We start from the raw sequence: 16,279 nt of genomic DNA on the forward strand, positions 1-16,279 counted from the left end.
TATCTGCCCTCGAGCCTGGGGGCAAGTGTACCGGTATGGGTGAGGCTGACCTCCGGTCTCCCTGCCCGAGACCCACCTGGCTGGCCGAGACCTGGTCAACCTGACCAAGACCAAGGGAAGGCTGGCCGAGACCTGAGAGACTTGGCCGAGACGACGAGGCCGACGACCTACCTGGCCGAGACCTTAGAAGACCTGGCCGAGATGACCGAGACCAGGGAAATTTGGCTGATGGCCGACCCATACCAGGGGAACTTGGCCGACGGCCGACCCCTATTACCGTTAACGCTCAAACCAAGATCAGTGAAGTTAATCCATCATTAAGAATTAGGTAATACAACCCTAAGCGATATCCACTCCGATAAGCGGGCCCAACAAGGTAGGCCCATTAGAATAATATAAATAGCACGCATTCCAAGGAGTAAGGTATGTCATTTATTACTGTTCACCTACCTGAGAGCTGACCACCCGCTTTACTGACTTGAGCGTCGGAGTGTCTTTGTAGGTACCCCCACCATCCGGTGTTCAGCCGAGAGTGAGTGTCGAAGGAGAAGCAGGAGGACGAGAGGAATCTCAGCTCATCACCTAGTAACCTGACCGACCGAAGGAAGGAGAAGACTTCGATAGTTCTTTAGATCTCATCTTCCTAACAGGAATAGGTAGAACACCCATTCATGAATATAGTTTGGAAAAGGGAGGGGCAATTACAAGCTCAAAATAGAGATAAATGAAGGCTGCTACGAGGTTTGCTTTAATGCATAGGAGGTGTTGTCTGTCAGATTGACTACTGACTCTTTTCTTTCCTATCCTCCTAAGGTTAAGCTCTATTTCTTATATATTGCAAATAATGGGTATGTACCTAAATGCTACTATTTTCCAATAATATTAATTAAAAGAGATAATATTATTTTCTTTATCTAAAGGCATTCGTTGGTAGAGTATTTAATTATCTCTTTCTTTACTAAAACATATAATCTCTCACGTCTTTTCTGCAATTTAATTTTAAAACTTGATACAGAATATCGAATTAAAGGTTTTTACGTAGTGGTTAGTTAATCCGCCATATTTTTTTTATTATTATTTTTAACAAATTAAAATTTAAGAAACCCTTGCGCAATGGTCATTAGATTATTGTCCTTATTTTATAGAAGGCGTATTGTAAACAAATTTTGATATAGGAACAATTGTTTCTGGCATTTTTTTCAATAACACAATTATAGTTATGTGAGCCACCATTTTTCACGCGTTTTTAAGCTTGGTTAGGTTATGGAATATTTTTTTACATAAACTTTTTATCAAGGTTAAAATAAGTATTCCGAACAAGCAAAAACGTCTCAGCAGTCTTTGTCGGACAGAAAAAAAATAATAAATGTACTTTTATAAATATGTAATAAATATAGGATATCTAATAAATGAAAAATCACGTGATCTTTATCAATTTGATAAAAATCAATAGAATTCCCATTGGATAATTTTATTGAAGAGTTATTTTAATACGGAACTAAACTCAACATGTATTAATATGAATGATACTGAGTAAAAAAAATTCTATACAATGTTTTGGGATAAGTCAATTAATGATTTTGACATGAAAATAAATTACTTCAAGTGTCAACCTATGCTACCAAATACAAAAAAAATCACCATATAATCAGGTAAATAGTAAACATTGTTTCTTCAATAGGAATATAGAATATAAAACTAATCAATTCGCAGTTAAAATATTACAAAAAAGAAATCATTAGTTCTATTTATTTTTTATCAAACTTCATATTTGTAATTTTTTTGCTAACTCTTACAATTTTAAATGTTCACTGATTATTTCAAATCTTATAAATCTATAATAATGTTATTTCAAATAATATAAATTCTAATATTATAAATTTATTAAAATCTAATCTACAAAATCTTTGATTATAAAGTTTTTTGTAAAAAAATATGATAAGTAATTATATTTCAACATAGTTTTTTTAAATTCATAAAATTTGGTATCTTTTAAAACTTCAGTACAATACATTCTTAAATATACAATTACGCAGAAGTTGCCAAATAACAGAATTTTGCCTGTTGATGTAATTCAAGAAAATTAATCGTCTCTAATATTCTTTGTTCAGGCTAACTAATATGCATTTTAAGATGTTCTGGAATAGTCAGCTGCAGCACAGAAAATAGAAACCAAACCAGCCATCCCAATCACCTGTGCCCAATTTCGCGTTCCAGCAGCAGCAGCGCCGCCAGCAACAGCACCCCCGATCAAACCGTTGACCTGTCAGGGAAAAATTTAAAATTAATTTCCGGCAAATTATTGAACCATGTTCCTTTTATAGTGTTACTAACATCACAGTTGTTTAAAGCCTACATATGCAACCATGCTAATAGTCCAGCATGCTTGGTACGCCTGAAAAACTACAATATATCGATGATAAGGTACACAATCATGCAAAAAATGCAATATTAACTTCCATTTGGTCAGAACAACTGATCATATGCAGTCTTTTGTTTGGTTAGAGAATTTAACAGCAGAATAAGAATTCAAAGTTCCCAGAGAAATATATTACCGAGAACCTATCACCTACCGACCTGTCACTGATCACCGCGGAATGTATAATTGCTTTGCAGTGCTCAAGCAGGAATTCACTATACTCACGGCTGATTGAAGTTTGTAAGAGTATTAGAAAAAAAACCTTTACAAAATTAGATAATTTTATAAGTGTAATTTTAGAAGGATTGTGTGAAACAATAAAAAGATTTAATGGTATAAGAGAATTATATTCACTTATGAGTTATTCAATGTTTGTGATGATTATTTTTGAATGGATAGATTATGTAATTACTTTTGGGTAAAAAACTGTGTAGTTACATATATCAAATAGTAAAATTATTTTTATTTGATAAAAGATAAAATTGTACAATTAAAAATGATATAAAAAGTAATTTATATTGTAAAACTTTTTCTGAAGGTAGAAACCATTATTTGTTTAGTTACAATTATGAAAAACACACCTTATTTCAAAAGTTAGCTATGATTATAGCCTTCTTCAAATAGCTACTCAAAATAATAAGAAATCTGATTTATTTTAGATTCTTGCTTTTTCTTTCAAAAACTAAGCAAACACACTAAAAATCTTCAAAAATGAATTTTGAAAATGAAAAGAAATTGAAACAAATGAGCTCTACAAGTCCAGATTGCCTCTCACGGAGGCACATAAATTGACACATTTGCACAAAATGGACAGTGCCGTCGAAAGCCTGAGTAAGTATGTGCTTGGACATTACAGCATCCCAAAAGCTCTTTTATTAAACTAAATACAAAGTGAACTACATGTATCTGGCTAGTTTCACGCAATCAGAGGGACATAGTGCCTTGGGACTATGAGTAGTCGAGCTTATAGTTGGAACATCCTATATTGAAATTGATGTGGTATGATTTTACCTGGCAAGCAAAATATTTGTAAAGAGACTAGAGCCACGGCCGATTTTTGTTTTGATGATCAGGGAAGATCGTACTTGAACAATCGATGAAGAGGATGTTAACAGATGTAATGTGAGACCAGAGATATAGGCAATGTGAGACCCAAAACAAAAAATAGCTGTGCAAAAGCAGCAGAATATGAAATGTGAGACCTAAATTAGTATTACCAGCCTAGTTCTTGTCGATTTAGCTATTAAAGTATTATGTGTAAGACAGTAACAGAAGCATTGGAGTAATATTGAACACAACCATTTCAATTAAAAAATACCATGGCACTGCATCTTCGGAAAATTATATATTTGGGAGGCAAGTTGTATCAAAGCAGTACCCCAAATGTATCTATCAACTAATTTTTAAAAATCAAACTCCAGATACTCAGAGGATATGTTATCTAGGAATATTGCACATGTGCGATATTAATATTTTTTGCCAATTTTGGACTACCTGGGCTGAATAGGTATATTCATTTGGTTGCCTATACTTGTTCATCTTTGCTTACATGAGTGGAGTGTCTTTCCAAGTATACACCCGTCCCCTTCATTGCTAACCTTGCAAGAAGCTCTCCGACACCATGAAGCAGTAATGCGGTCACCAACCAAGTACAGCCAAGGATAACAAATTATAGATATCTAAACACCTGACAAGACTGCAGGAATGTCTAAACCAATCCGAACCCTTTTATTGGCATTTTTAGAAGCACACCAACTGCTTCTTTGTACTATCCTTAAAGGGCAAAGTCCAAGCTACATTACAGGTCATGAATTGTCGGAAAAATAACAGGTCTAAGCTTCATTATGGATGAGAAGAGAGCACTTTACTCTCTCGGGTGTTTAAAATATGTATCTGGGCATATTGTACATGTGCAACCTTAATCTCTCTGCCTATACTCATTTCGCCTTTGGTTACTAAAGTGGAGTGCCTTTGCAGAGATCACAGTGCATCTGAATCCTAAACAAAAATCCTAAGATTTATAAACCGTGAGAAAGCTCTCGGTCATCACCATGCAGTGTTGAGATCACAGACCAGGTATAGCAAAGAATAACTAAAGATATCTACACATCTGGCATGACTGAAGGAACGCATTAACAATCCAGGAAGAGAAGCAAAAAATCATCATTCATTGTCGTTACAAGAAGGATACACTCTATTTCCTGACACTATCTTTAAAGAGCAAAATCTAAGCTTCATTACAGGTCTAGAATGTTCAAAAAACGACTACGTTGTAGTGTTGTAGCACCACTTGCATTGCACAGTTGCAAAATCTTTATTTCGTCAAATGACGATTGAATATTTTCTTGATCATTTGGAAACTAAGGCAAAAGGCATAAGAGAAAGAATGAGTGAACTAACCCAATCATTCCGCCCCCTGTATTTCTGAACCCCGCATCGCGTAATGCTGAAAACGCCGGCTACAAACCCTAAAACCCCAAATCAAGCAACGTTAACGCCACAAAAGATTATTACACAGCCCAAACACCATCTTGAGCATAGATAGATTACCGCATCGAATCCCAAAACTGCGAACGGTGTTAGCCTGATAATGGCAACCCAAAATATGTCATCAACTCACAGAAAAACCCTACCACCAGCTTTGCAAAATTTGATAAACAAAAAATAATAATTTACCACAAAAGAAGCTTTAGCAATGCCTGTTAGTCCTGCACACATAAATGGATGATCACGAATTAGCAATTGAAAATCATAGGAGAATCCATAGTTGGAAAAATCCGCACTAGGAGTCCCCACATATTAAAGAAAATTACCCTGTTGACGAGCGTCGTATGGACCAGCGCACAAGCCCCAGATTGCACCGGCCTGAAGAACAATTCAGAGTTTCTTTCATTAGGTCTATTATTTTGCGATTGAAGCAAAGAGGAATAAACAATGTTACCGCTCCGACACGAATAATAGCCTCAACGGCGAGGGAGGAGCACGGAGCGACGCCGTCCAGGTTTTCTTCCATTTTCTCTCCGTCGCCACGTAGGCGCGTAGAATAGAACAGCATGGGAGAGGAACGTTTTGGGCCTACTTTGTTGGGTCTCGGCCCATAATAATTTTTTTCTGCCCAAGTATTTTGGGCTGGGCTTATAATAAACAGTTGAAACGGCAGGTGTTGCTGCAGTTTTACAAGACAGAAACCCTAGTTTATATTGGTCTCTCTGTTAGTGCCCCTGCTGCTTATCACCGTCACGAGGGAGAGAGTGTGTGTTAGAGAGAGAGGCGCGAAAATGAGCGGGGCCAAGGGGAAGAAGAAGGCATCAAGCTTCGTGATCGATTGCGCGAAGCCGGTGGAGGACAAGATTATGGACATTGCTTCTCTCGAGAAGTTTCTTCAAGAGAGGATTAAGGTCGGCGGCAAGGCCGGTGCACTCGGCGATTCCGTTACCGTTGCACGGGAGAAGAGCAAGATCACCGTCACCTCTGACAGCAACTTCTCTAAAAGGTATATTTTTTTTTCTAATATTCAATTCATCGTGCTGCTCTTCTATGCCCTTTTTTTGTGGTAGTGGACTTTTAACCCGCCATAGCACTTACAAAGTCTTGGGGCTGTATTTGTCCGTGTGGTTGTTCATCGTTCATTAATGGTATTATTTTGTGAGACATTCAAATTGTGGAAATAATAGATCTAGGACCCTGTTACTGACACTGAGATCATCATGATAAGAAAAGGTGCTAGAAGACTTAGGGTATTCGACGAAGTTTTCTAGTATGTTCGAAAGTAATTTTGTACTGAGATATTGATTAATGGGTATAAAGTTAAAGGTGGTAATAATGTTTTAAAGTGCTTCAGTTATTTGATGCTTGTATTATTTCGTCGTGTACGATTAAATGTGTTATTTTTAGTGCTTATGTTGTGAATAGTCGGATTGCTTACATGTTGTATTTACGCTCTAACCTGTTTGTATCATGTAAATATTGCCTTGAGTTCACAAAAGGGACAAAATGTTGTGACTTGTGAGAGTTGTGGAGAAAATTCTAGTAAGCGTAAAGCCTCTGTCTTTACTTGGGATGTTAACGTGATTAAGTATCTGTGTGGTTGTGTTTTTAATGTTTAAATAGGAAAAAATCCATCATAAGCCCCATGCTGTAAAAAAATTTCCCTTATAGCCCAATTTCTTTGGGTGCTAGTAATTTCCTTTGCTTATATATTTTCATTTCATCACACCTTTCTCAGGTATCTGAAGTATTTGACCAAGAAGTACTTGAAAAAGCACAATGTGAGGGATTGGCTTCGGGTGATTGCATCCAACAAGGACAGGAATGTCTATGAGTTGAGATATTTCAACATTGCTGAGAATGAGGGTGAAGAGGAAGACTGAGGATCTAATTCTGTCTTCTGCATTTCCCTTAGGTCTAGTAGTTGAGGAGTCTCTTTTATCATGTCTTGTTTATTGACTTGTTACTGGTTGTTTAAATATTCCTGTGTTTAATTTGGAATCGACTTTATTATGCCTTCATATGAAGTTTTATAGTGATTATTTGAGAGATTATCATAAAAATCAGATTTTTATTTTGGGATACCATTTACTATTACTGTGTGAGCGGTGTTTTAGTTTTTCGTCCTCCTATGGGCAAAAAATGGCTACTCATATAGATGATAATCACCTTAAGAAGGTTCAATTTTTTTGGTCCATCTTAAGCTTTGTACTTGCCTCGAGTCTGGGTGTAACTGCTGGATAACATTCAATTTATCAACATCCCAGTTACATCATGAGAAAGTAGAAATAGCTGGTAGTATCGGTGCATACGGATATCATTAAAAAAGCTGGAAAGGAGAAGGAATCATTAGATGGATAGCTTTTGTACTGCTGGACTATAATTTAGTGCTAATCTTTATATCATCTAGTTTTACTCCTCTTTGTAACATTGCAAAAGTTGAAGATCCTATAAACATGGTTGAAAATTATTTGTTATAAAAATAGTGTAACAGAGGGAGTAAAGGAGATTTCTGATACAGATGTGTTTTAATAGTACCTAATTATTTCTCAAAATATAGTAGAAAGTATTAAGGATGGATTTGGTTAGAGGATCTTTTTGTAAGATTTAGATGAAAAAGGAACGATTCGGACAATGTTATCTAGACTCTTTTTTCTTAGATTTAACTTCTTTTGGTATCTATTATTTTTTATATAAACAAGTTATAGGTTTTTTTTCTCATTAAAATACAGTCGCATTTTGATTGAATTGGCTTTTTTATCATTATTTATTGTAGTCCAAAATATTTTTTATAGTCTTTATCAATTAATTTAAATATATTAATTCAAAATGAGCAGGATACATATTTATATTTTATAAGAATAGTATTTTTGTGGTAATAAATTGGTTTGGAAAATGATACATTGTTTGTTTCACTATACAACTCTTTTTCTTTATCTTCAATTTTTACAACTGATAATCAATTAAAAGTTGGAAATAAAACATCTTAATATATCATTCCTCAATTTTGGTTTTGTATGGAATGAATGAGCAGTCCTTGTTTGCTTCTATCGAAGAATCTGACAAATGTGTTGTATTTGCTTCTAATAATTTGCGTTGCTATATGGGCTGAAAGGTGCAAATATTTCTGAAATGGTTTCCTCTTATATAAAAGAACGTTGAGGAAATACAAGCTTTGTTTGGATTAGGAATTTGTTTGGATTAGGAAGTTGAAATGAGGGAATGAATTTGATATGATTTAAAGAGAAAGTATAAAGAAATTTAGTGTGTTTGGGTTTAGGGTTTAGGGTTTAGTGTGTTTGCATTAAGGTAAATATAGTGGAAAGTGTAGAAAAAATTTATAAAAGTTTATAAGTCATGTGATGAGTGTGATAGAAATTGTATTTTTTTTAATTAACAAAAATGTAACTTTATACATTTGCCTTACATTTAAAAATTGATAAAAACAAATAATTTGATTGATTATTTGTTAATTATAATTTTTTTTAATTAAAATTATTTTTTCGGCAATTGAAATGAAGCTCAGACACTTCTCTTAAATGGCGTGTCGGTGTCCGATTTCGTATCGGACACCGACACTCGTATGACACCTGTAGGACACGTATCCGTGAAGTGTCCATTTTAAAAAGTATTTGTTATATTTTTGACAATTCTAGTAGGGTTCTAACACAATTTTAAAAAAGAAAAATACATTAATTTTCTAAAAATTCAAACTTTATGGTATAAATTGTTAGTAATGCACATAAATGATTATAAAAATAAGAAACAAATCCTTGTGAACAATTCATGAAAAACATCTTTTTGCTCCAAAAAATAATCTGGAACATACTTGTGCACATAAATCTTAATTGTCAATTTATATAATTCATCATTATATAATATATATATGTGTGTGTCCCCGTGTTCAACATTTTAGAAATTTTACGTATCTCTATGTCCGTGTCCGTGTCGTATCAGTGTTTGTGTCAGTGTCTTTCGATATTGTGTTCGAGCTAACTTCGAAAAAATATAAATTATATAAATTTTTTGAATCATATTCATAAACTTTATTTAGAACAAAGTTGTAATTGTGAATTATTTATTTTTTAATTATAGTTGTGTGCAATTAAAAGATTATTTTTAGTATGGAAGAAATTATTTATAATAATATGTTATAGTTATAATTCGATAAAGGAAATGCTTTTTTTATGAAATAAATATTAATGTGTATTAATGCAGTATTTTAGTTTATTAAAGCAAAATTCATTTATAAATTTTGTGCATAATAATAATAATAATAATGTTTTGAAAAATCATATGAATTATGTATCATTCAAAACAGCCATGGAAGTCCTTAATTTGTTTAGGGGATTCGTGTCATAAATAAGATTACAGATTCGAAAAGAAAAACACATGCATAATAAAATACACCCAAATTTTTACGTAGTTTAGGGATTTGTAGTCATTATCTTGATTAGCTTTCTCATTCTTCGCTCGAGAGGCAGATCAAAGAGTTGTTTTACCGCATTAGGATGACTACACAAGAAGTCGTAACAGTTATCCAACAAATTTCCATCATGTATGTTCATCTCCACTAACATTTCCTAGATATCATTCAGAGTACTGGAAAGTCGATGTACGACGGAGTGTGCGCTTGTGTTCACGAGATATGGAGTTTCGTTCTTCTTCTGCAACAACATGGTGTCTGTTATATTGCAAATTTTCTTCTGTAGCATTAGCCACTTGCTGTGATGACAAAGCGACAACCTCAGATGAAATGGCTTGTTGTTCAGCAATATGACATAACTTATCTGACTGATCACTACCCCTCCCAAGGATATCAGTTAATCCTTCAAACCTTGTGTTAAGCCTTTCCAGTTGCAGATCAATGACGTCCACCATGGGGGTTTTTCTTTTTTAGCCTCTAGAAGAAGAAGTACCACCTGATGGTTAGGATGGTTGAGGTGGCACCAATGGGTGTGTTAGATTAGGGCCAGGGCTGTATGAATCAACATTAGGATCAGCCAAGTGAGGAGTTTCACATTGAGTAGCATCCAATTTTGGCTCCTCTAGGATGTCCTCCATATTGTGATCATTAAGATCTACATTAAAATGATGAGACTGAGTTCGACTTGATGATTGCAGTGTTGTTCTCCCACCGTGGCCGGTAGCACGATCAAGCCCCCATAAGTCTTCCATCAACTTGTAGTGCCTGATGAGATTAACACGCCACTTTGCGGCCGAGGGCTTTGCCTGTTCAATAATGAAAAGAAATACACTCACATTTATAATTAGTGGTTAATGTATGCGATAAGTGAACATAAAGTTGAATACGTTCCCTTTATCAACATATCCCACACTTCATCCTCAGTCTCGAAAATTTTCGTGTTTGGATTCCAAGCGAAACCACTAAGTCCACTAAATAGATCATGGATCTCACGCCATTTGTCCTTAAGGCTTTTCTGCCTGTTCTTCACATTATTTTTTGTAATCCCTACCAATCCACTATGATGTAAGGATTTAACGATGTTTGTGTAACCCTGCGTTGTCCAACTACCATCAATGCGGTTACCCATAGATGTCTCATCGATCATGGCATTCAGTAGTCGGAAATCCATGTCGGTGGTCCATTTTTTTGTGTTCACGGACACCTGCAGATGACTCTGAAGCAATACCCTTCCCATGATCCATGATAAAACCTAATAAAAAATGTTAAACTTTTGTAATAACATAAATATTTTCATTCATAAATATTAATAAAGGTGGAATGTCAACAATAAACCATGAAATTGTTCTTACAAAAATATAAATATAAGTTCACGGATGTTACATAAAATTAATTATTACAATAACATGTCCACATTTCATTCGCTATAGTATCCCTAATTTGTGACCTGAGCTTGTAGTCATCCCCACGAGTTTGTGAGTGTGACGCATCTATATCTTCTTGCATCAACTCACGGTCAACTTCTTCCAACAAAGAGTCATCAGTCATACTAAAACATACTAAAACACACTAAAACAATATCGATCATAGTGTCCACAAAGTAATGAGGCTTTTTTCCGCTAGCGATAATTGGAAATTGCTTTTTGAGGACACCAAATGTTCTTTCGATAACATTTCTTAGTGAGGAATGACAATGATTAAACAACTCACGGGCATTTTGTGGACCTCTTCGGGAATACTCTTTTAAATGGTATCGAACTTCGCGATATGGAGTTATAACTTGGGCTTTGAGCATAAAATCTGCATCTCCAAGGTAGTATTTGCCTACAACCATCCATTAATAATTATTACTTATAATTCATGTGACCAAATAAATATTTATTGCACTTGAAAACACACTCAACTAACCTTCCAGAATGACCAATGGATCCTCTCGTACAAACGCATCCTTCAATATCCTGGAATCAGAGGTTGTTCCTTTCCACCCGGCAAGAACATATGTGAATTTCATGTCAAAATCAGAAGCAGCAAATACATTTTGCGTTGGCCAGTCTTTTCTTCAACGAAAACGAGGAGCATCAGCTCGGGGGACTTTAACACGGACGTGAGTGCCGTCTATGACACCCAAACAATCCTAATACACAACAACTTCACATTTATAAATAACTTGCATTGCATACAACATGAATTAAATATTTAACTATTGTTTCTCATATTCATACCTTAAAGTATGGAAAAAATCGATTGTTGTTTAAGATATGAGGTTCAAGCTCAGTCCCAACTGGTCGAATTAAGAACTCTCCATGCAACATCAATATTGCCTTAAAAACATTATGAAAGTGACGAGACATTGTTTCCCCGGACTGATGAAAGAAGAACGATTTGATTCTTGCGTTATGACCAATGATGTGCAAAAATTTAGCCACTTGTTCTTCAACTGTAGATCGGAATGCATCTTTTACCATCTTCGTTCCTCTTATTCGTTGACATAAATTAATAAATGCTTCCAGACTCATGCAAATAATGTCACGACATCTTTCAGTATGGACAAAGTATGACATCAATTCTTGCCGACAATGCTCTTTTTGTGGAATAAACTCTGGTATTGCATTATTTGTCTCGGTTAACACACGCAACACATTCAATCCATATCCAATCATGCAAAGAATTGTCATTGCTGCTACTTGTGTCCGCAAATTGATTTGCTCTTGTATTTGTGAAATTAGTGTGAAATCAACACCAACTACATCAAGATTCATATCATTCGTGCTAGACATCTCGACATTTTCAAAATACATAGACCAATGATTATCGTTATCCATGGTCACAAATCTTTGATAATAATAGAACTTTAACTATTAGGTCTAAAGAACCACATTTTAGAGAAACAATAGTACCCAAATTGTTTTACTTTTTTTAAAATAAAATAAATATTATATATAAAACCTGTAAAGTTATAGTTGTATTACAAATTCAAAATAATATTTATAATTTTTTTACTTGATTTTAGAAAAAAATAAATAGTATATGTAGACTATTGTAGTATTTTAAAATATTTAAATATTTTGTATAGTTATAATTATTTTATAAATTCAAAATAATGTTTATAAAATTCTTTTACTTGATTTTAGAAAAAATAAAATATTATATGTAGACTATGTATTTTAAAATATTATATACTTATAATTATTTTATAAATTCAGAATAATATTTATAAAATTCTTTTACTTGATTTTAGAAAAAATAAAATCTTATATGTATACTATCTATAAAGTAATATTTTAAAATATTTAAATGCTTGTAATTATTTTACAAATTCAAAATAAGATTTATAATGTTCTTTTAGTTGATTTTGGAAAAAAATAAATATTATATGTAAACTATCTCTAAAGTAGTATTTTAAAATATTTTGTATACTTATAATTATTTTAAACCTGTTCAAAATAATATTTATAAAGTTTTTTACTTCATTTTAGAAAAAATTAAATATTTAAATATTTTGTGTACTTATAATTATTTTATAAATTTAAAATAATATTGATAAAGTTTTTTACTTTATTTTTAAAAAAATATATATTATACATAAACTCTATGTATTTTCAAATACCATAAAAAATTTAAATATTAATAAAAAAAATTTAACTAGCAGAAAACTCATTCAAAATTTCATTAATGCTTATTAATGTCATTAATATACTCATTAATGTGTTTAAGCAAAGAAGTTGAAAAATCAAAGGGCAGCCACATACATCTTTTAACATAAATAATAAATAAATAAATAAATAAGTAAACGTTAAAATTTCTTCTCCTCCTGATTTCATTCTCCAAATTCCAAATCTATCTATGAAATTTACCTGCAGAAACGTAGAGAATAATAATGTCATAGCCACCAATAGGGGTGGCAATGCAGGTTGGCCCAACCCGCATAGGCCCGCCCAGCATAGAATTTGTGGGCTGATTTTTCGACCCGCCCCGCATAAGGGTTGGCCCGCGAGCCTGCGAGCCAGCCTGCATAAGAAATATTTATTAAAAAAATAAAAAAATTATTTATTTAGATACATTAGGTAGATGGTCTCATAATATTATTTTCATGAAACATGCATAGTAAGATGTTATTAAAATTTTGGGATGTAAAATATAAGGCTACATGAAGAAAATATAGGGGGTGTAAAAAAAAATTATACATTTTAAAGTTATGTGGGCCAACCCGCCCCACCCCGCACTTGGCTCGCACGGGCTGCGGCTTATGCGAGGTGGGCCTAAGCAGGCTAACGGGTTGAAATAAGCAACTCAACCCGCGTTTTTTTCAGCGGGCTACGGGCCGGCCCGCACAGCCCTTCCCACTTTGCCACCCCCAACCACCAACGACCACCGCGAACTACAACCGTCCACCGAACACCACCAGCGGAACCACCACCCACCACCACCAGCGAAACCATCCACCGTCCAACGATCACCAACAACGCCACCTACGGAACCCCACCCACACCTTGCACCTCTGACAACCGCACACCTCCAAAACTTGCGAACCTCCGACAACTGCGCACCTCCAACGCTTGTGAACCTCCGACAATCGTGCACCTCTAACGCTTGCGAACCTCCGACGATCGCACACCTCCTGCCATTTCGCACCTCTGACGACTGCACACCTCCGACCACTTCTAAGGTACTCCCTCAACTCAAAACAAATAACTCACCTGCACTCCTCTTCCATATTTATCATCCCTCACATATTTATTCATCACCCACCACACTTGAAGTAACCCACCAAACAATATACGAATCTTTGTTTATGTTTTGTTTATGCAGATAGAATCTCATGTGTGAGAATCTCATGTGGAGGGGATATTGCAGCTGCATGGCACGGGCTGCTATGGCACATAGGTAGTAGGTGATGGGTAATATGGTAAAACCAAATACTTTCTCACCAACTCTTCTCAACCCAGTAGAGAAGCCTTTTTCACTTTCTTCGTTTTTCCTCTCCCTCTAATACCCACAAACTCCCAGATACAAACGTGATGTTTCTTTCCTTTTCAATCCAGGTGAACAGTAATCACCCGGATACAAATAGAGGCGTAGACACCTTAGATTTATGTTTTTGCCCTAAAAAACAAAGCATGTGAAAGTTAGTGTGTTCATCACTCGTTCATTTGTGCATACACAAAAGAGATTCCATCAGAGGTTGTAGAGGAAATATTGACCAAGTTTGAATAGGATGAGTGAATGCGGTAGCTAAAGTTTGAAAAACTTCAATAAAAATGTAGCTGCATTTTCACATCACAGTTTCACCTTCCACATTCACGCTTTCTTCTGATGCATTTTCTGAACTTATTAGTGTGAGGTTTCAAAAGTTATTTAAATTGTGTGTATGTGTATGTGAAGGTTCTGAATGAGTGGTTGGTGGTGTGATGAGTGTAAAAAACAAAAGTTATTTAAATGTCTTTTTAACCATGAAGCAACTCTTTTTTTTCTTTTTATTAAAATGGGGTTGTTTTTAAAAAAAAAATTACAAATTTGGGCAAGTCGTGCCACATCAACTTAAAGTTGTGCCAACTTGACACGACTTCTGTCGTGTCAACTTGAAATCGTGCTAAGTTGGCACGACTTTGTCCAAGTCATATTTTTTTAAATTTTTTTTCTTGTTTTTGTTTTTAAATAAATATATATATTATAATTATTTAATTAAAATTAAAATTATAAGTTATGTAATATTTGAAATTAATTTGATAAATAAATTTTTTATGAAGGAATAAATACATAGGTAAAGAAAATGAGGAAATTAATAATCAAACTTGAAATTGAATTTTATTATCAAGCTTGTCTATGCGGACAATTGCTTCTATTGTGACCTTCGGTTCTACAATATGAACATGTTTTTTTTATTTGGAATTGAATCATCCATTTTGTTATGAATACGTTGACTGCTAGGTCTTCCTGATTGATGTCGACACATCATGGAGTTAGGTAAGAAATTCGGTCTCGTGTAAGTAGAACAATAATCCTGATTTCGAACTAGATTAAATTGGACCTCATATGCCTTGAAAATACTGAGGCCACAAATTTCGTTAGCTATAAATGACAAAATGAGCAAACAATAATTACGTGTGGACATGGCAGACATATAACTTGAAACTCCCCACGATTCTCTATTTATTTTTCAAATAATTAATTCTCATTTCTCTATTTATTTCCAAATGCAATAACAATTTTTCAATATTTTTTATTAATCAAATAACCAAATTAATATATTACATTAGTGTCAAACATGATCCATACACGATTATCCAATTTTTTGTTGCTTAAAACTAACACCCTTAGAAAATTATGTATAAAATTAATTTTAAACATTACATAACTTACTACTCCATATATAAACAACAAAATTTTACAAGAAAATTAAAAAAAATATGATGTGATCAAACTCATGTTGGCACGACTTCAGGTTGACGTGACAAAGTCGTGCCAACTTGGAACAACTTCTACATATGAAGTCGTGCCAAGTTAGCATGACTTGCCCAAATTTGTAATTTTTTTAAAAGTGACCCCATTTTGGTAAAAACTAAAAAATAAAGACTGCATGATGGTAAAAAAAACCTATTTAAATTGTGTGTGTGTGTGTGTGAGGTTCTTAATGAGTGGTTGGTGGTGTGGTGAGTGTAAAAACATACCTGATGCATAAGAATACATGCTAAAGGACCCGATGCATAAGAATACATGTTGAAGGTAGGGTCGTTGTTTGGTGTGCTTAGAGAGTCCTATAATCAATTATGTGTAGAATAATAAAGGTTACATAATCGATTAGGTGCTTAAAATTAGTTGATAATCGATTAGGAAAAGTTTCTTTAACATCATCTACACTAAAAAAAAACATATACTTAACAAACACTTATTAATTTATTGGAATGTGAGATGTGTGTTTTCACTCTTCACAGTGTCAACATATCAAC

General features: G+C 34.1%; 2 protein-coding genes across 2 annotated transcripts; one reads left to right on the forward strand and one right to left on the reverse strand.

Moving 5' to 3' along the window:
- Positions 1–1,946: 1,946 nt before the first annotated feature.
- LOC137828756 (outer envelope pore protein 16-4, chloroplastic) lies at positions 1,947–5,557 on the reverse strand. The gene is made up of 6 exons (XM_068635441.1): positions 5,361–5,557; positions 5,233–5,284; positions 5,096–5,127; positions 4,970–5,003; positions 4,820–4,887; positions 1,947–2,263 (listed from the first exon to the last, which is right to left on the reverse strand). The coding sequence occupies exons 1-6, from the start codon at positions 5,472–5,474 to the stop codon at positions 2,129–2,131; spliced, it is 435 nt and encodes a 144-aa protein (XP_068491542.1). The 5' UTR covers positions 5,475–5,557; the 3' UTR covers positions 1,947–2,128.
- Positions 5,558–5,679: 122 nt separating this feature from the next.
- On the forward strand, positions 5,680–6,969 carry LOC137828757 (large ribosomal subunit protein eL22z-like). Its single transcript, XM_068635442.1, has 2 exons — positions 5,680–5,912; positions 6,645–6,969. The coding sequence occupies exons 1-2, from the start codon at positions 5,698–5,700 to the stop codon at positions 6,787–6,789; spliced, it is 360 nt and encodes a 119-aa protein (XP_068491543.1). The 5' UTR covers positions 5,680–5,697; the 3' UTR covers positions 6,790–6,969.
- Positions 6,970–16,279: the final 9,310 nt, after the last annotated feature.

This window comes from Phaseolus vulgaris, chromosome 7 (assembly GCF_000499845.2).
Source record: "Phaseolus vulgaris cultivar G19833 chromosome 7, P. vulgaris v2.0, whole genome shotgun sequence".
Lineage (NCBI taxonomy): Eukaryota > Viridiplantae > Streptophyta > Magnoliopsida > Fabales > Fabaceae > Phaseolus > Phaseolus vulgaris.

Bases quoted from the DNA above. Each gene is read 5' to 3' on its own strand.
- LOC137828756 (XM_068635441.1), bottom strand. From the start codon at position 5,474: ATGCTGTTCTATTCTACGCGCCTACGTGGCGACGGAGAGAAAATGGAA. The intron at 5,285-5,360 runs GTAACATTGTTT...ATTGTTCTTCAG, and splicing joins CTATTATTCGTGTCGGAGCG to GCCGGTGCAATCTGGGGCTT. The intron at 4,888-4,969 runs GTAATCTATCTA...TTGGGGTTTTAG, and splicing joins CAGTTTTGGGATTCGATGCG to GGTTTGTAGCCGGCGTTTTC.
- LOC137828757 (XM_068635442.1), top strand. From the start codon at position 5,698: ATGAGCGGGGCCAAGGGGAAGAAGAAGGCATCAAGCTTCGTGATCGAT. The intron at 5,913-6,644 runs GTATATTTTTTT...CACCTTTCTCAG, and splicing joins GACAGCAACTTCTCTAAAAG to GTATCTGAAGTATTTGACCA.